At 37.4% G+C, this 2,493-nt stretch overlaps 1 protein-coding gene across 1 annotated transcript; it reads right to left on the reverse strand.

The window, feature by feature from the left end:
* Window positions 1–2,287, reverse strand: LOC133688825 (WAT1-related protein At4g30420-like). The gene is made up of 7 exons (XM_062108441.1): window positions 1,811–2,287; window positions 1,654–1,722; window positions 1,429–1,545; window positions 977–1,187; window positions 746–904; window positions 490–641; window positions 1–368 (listed from the first exon to the last, which is right to left on the reverse strand). Exons 1-7 carry the CDS (start codon window positions 1,987–1,989, stop codon window positions 140–142), a joined length of 1,116 nt encoding a protein of 371 aa, XP_061964425.1. The 5' UTR covers window positions 1,990–2,287; the 3' UTR covers window positions 1–139.
* Between the last annotated feature and the right edge of the window lie 206 nt (window positions 2,288–2,493).

Consider the following 2,493-nt stretch of genomic DNA (forward strand, 5'->3'; position numbering starts at 1 on the left):
TTTCCGGGAGTCTGAAAATCTGGTTTCGTTAAATTGACATTAATAAGTACTTGAGTAATTAAGTTTCTCAAAACTATTACAATGTCATGTTCCGTCTGTAATCTCAAAAGAACTGCAAAATGATTACTGATCCAATCTATTATTGATGGAAATTATCATCTTCTTCAATGTCATTTGATTTATCAGACAGAAAAGGTTCTTCAAGAACAAGTTTTCCTTCTCTGGAGTCCTGAATCGTGATTTTAACTGCCTGCCTTTGATCGATTTCCAGCTTCGGATCGATTTCGTCTTCCTCCTTTATAAAGTCTTTTGCCTTTCCCCATAGCACAATATACAAACCAATAATCACAGCAACTCCTCCTATCAAGCTGCTATGTTACAGCATAGGATTTTAATGAGAACCCATAAAGGCAGTAATATATTTCATTAAGCTACTGACGGCACAAAAAGAAGAAAACTCGGAAAAGATAAAAGTTCAAATCCTATTACCCTCCAGTGTAAATCTCTTCATGGAGAAAAATAGCAGCCAATACGGTTACAATAACTGTGCATAGAGGATTGAACATTGCAGAGAAGAGGGGACCCCTTTGACAAATTACCCAGGCCTGAACAAAGAAAGATAGCCCAGATCCTATAATTCCCTGTTCATACCAGATAATTTAACCTTTAGTAATTAATTAGGATATCAGTCGAGCATCAAAACAGCCAATCCCTAACAACAACTGGAACAGAAAGAACCACTTACTGTGAACAAACAACCAACAAGTTCCAAGTATGAATGCAGTTTCCATGCATCCAAATCTTTCTCTAAGAATAATGTTAGAATTCCTGACTGTAGTGTTGCCAAGAAACACATCCAGGCTGACATGGATAGGTGGTCAGGATAGCTAGCTGTAAGCGGAACCTGTTAAAATTTGTAATATTATATTAGATGCCTAAATGTTTACACGAGTGGAGCAATTTTAGATCCACGCACCTGCAAAATCAGCCATATTGACCAGCAACAAGTGCTCACAAAGATAAACAGACAGCCCAGCAACCAATCCTCACCTCCCGACCCAAAAATGGTTTTGTTAAGTAGCTTTGGTCCCCTGAGCAATGCCATTGATATGGCTCCACTGACACATATTACTGTTCCTACTATTTTCGCGATACTTCTAAAGCTTCCGATCTTAATCTTCTCCAATCTATTCAATTACAAAAAAAAAAAAAAAACCAACGCATTAATTACACGTTAATTTTGAAGTATGAAGTCCAAGAACTGGAGATCTAATTGACAAATGAGGTCTTGTCTACTGATCTCATAATCCAAGAGTTGATAGCTTCAATAGCACCATATATTTATGTGATGCTAAATGGTATCTCACTGTGAGCGTGTATAGTCCATCATCAATAAAGAAAGGGAAATTTAAAGTTATGCTCAATTACCCGAGAGCTACTGCCATGACAAATGTGATGGCAGGAACGAGATTACCCATTGCACTTGCCATTGATGATGAGGCTAAGTATAGTCCCTCAGCAAAGACATTCTGATTGATCGTTACACTGTGGCAGGTTAAAGTAAGGAACAGTCATGTCAGCGGCTGGGGTTATTCGATCTTGATACATAAATTAAAGCTAAAAAAAAATAAAAATTGCTATACGCATACGTACCCTATAAGTGAGGCCGAAAACAATAAAGAAAAGCTCCTCAGTCCCAAAGAAGTCCCAACTGATTTTCTCCTGTGAACGTAATTAAGATAATATTACATTACGAATTAATGTGTGTGTATATAGAGACAGATAGCAGTTTAAAGAATATAGAAAGTACCTTGAGAAATAGGACACGAGTACAATGACCAAAGTTGCTATAGCTTGCCTGTAGACTACAAAGACCCTAGGACTCATTCCTTGTATAAGAGCAGCTCTTGTGATGAGAGAAACAATTGCATAGGAGAATTGCAATCCTAACATGGCCAGTGTAGGCTTGGAATCATCAAATGCCCCCATATCTTGCTTGTCAATTGTAACAAGCTCACATGTATATGTGTCTATATATATATATATAGGCTACAGGCAAGCATACATACGATGATGATACAGATTAAAAGCATAATCAATATACTCACAGCATAATATTGTGTTCAGTGACATGGAGAGTGATGTCTGGACTTATAAAAGAACAAAAATTCGATTAAAATAAGAACAAAAACTCACGACAGCATCTGGACTTAACTTGGAGAGAGACATCGGAAGAAGGGTTTCTCGGAAGGATCCAGTTGTGTATGGGCTGTTAAGATTTTTTATGACACACACACGAGATATAGTATAAACTAAAAAAAGAGAGAGAGTAGCTCAATTATATATTTTTTGGAAGTGCTCTCAAAGATAAACAGACAGCCCAGCAACCAATCCTCACCAGCAACAAGTGCTCACAAAGAGAAACAGACAGCCCAACAACCAATACTCACAACATAATATTTTTTCAGTTTGTTTTTAGTGGAGGAGAGAGGG

The sequence above is a fragment of the Populus nigra genome, chromosome 3, assembly GCF_951802175.1.
Source record: "Populus nigra chromosome 3, ddPopNigr1.1, whole genome shotgun sequence".
NCBI classification, from domain to species: domain Eukaryota; kingdom Viridiplantae; phylum Streptophyta; class Magnoliopsida; order Malpighiales; family Salicaceae; genus Populus; species Populus nigra.

Coding starts and splice junctions, on each gene's coding strand:
- LOC133688825 (XM_062108441.1), bottom strand. CDS start 1,989: ATGGGGGCATTTGATGATTCCAAGCCTACACTGGCCATGTTAGGATTG. Junction 642..745: donor TTGTTGGTTGTTTGTTCACA/GTAAGTGGTTCT, acceptor TGGTATGAACAG/GGAATTATAGGATCTGGGCT. Junction 369..489: donor GAAGAGATTTACACTGGAGG/GTAATAGGATTT, acceptor GTAACATAGCAG/CTTGATAGGAGGAGTTGCTG.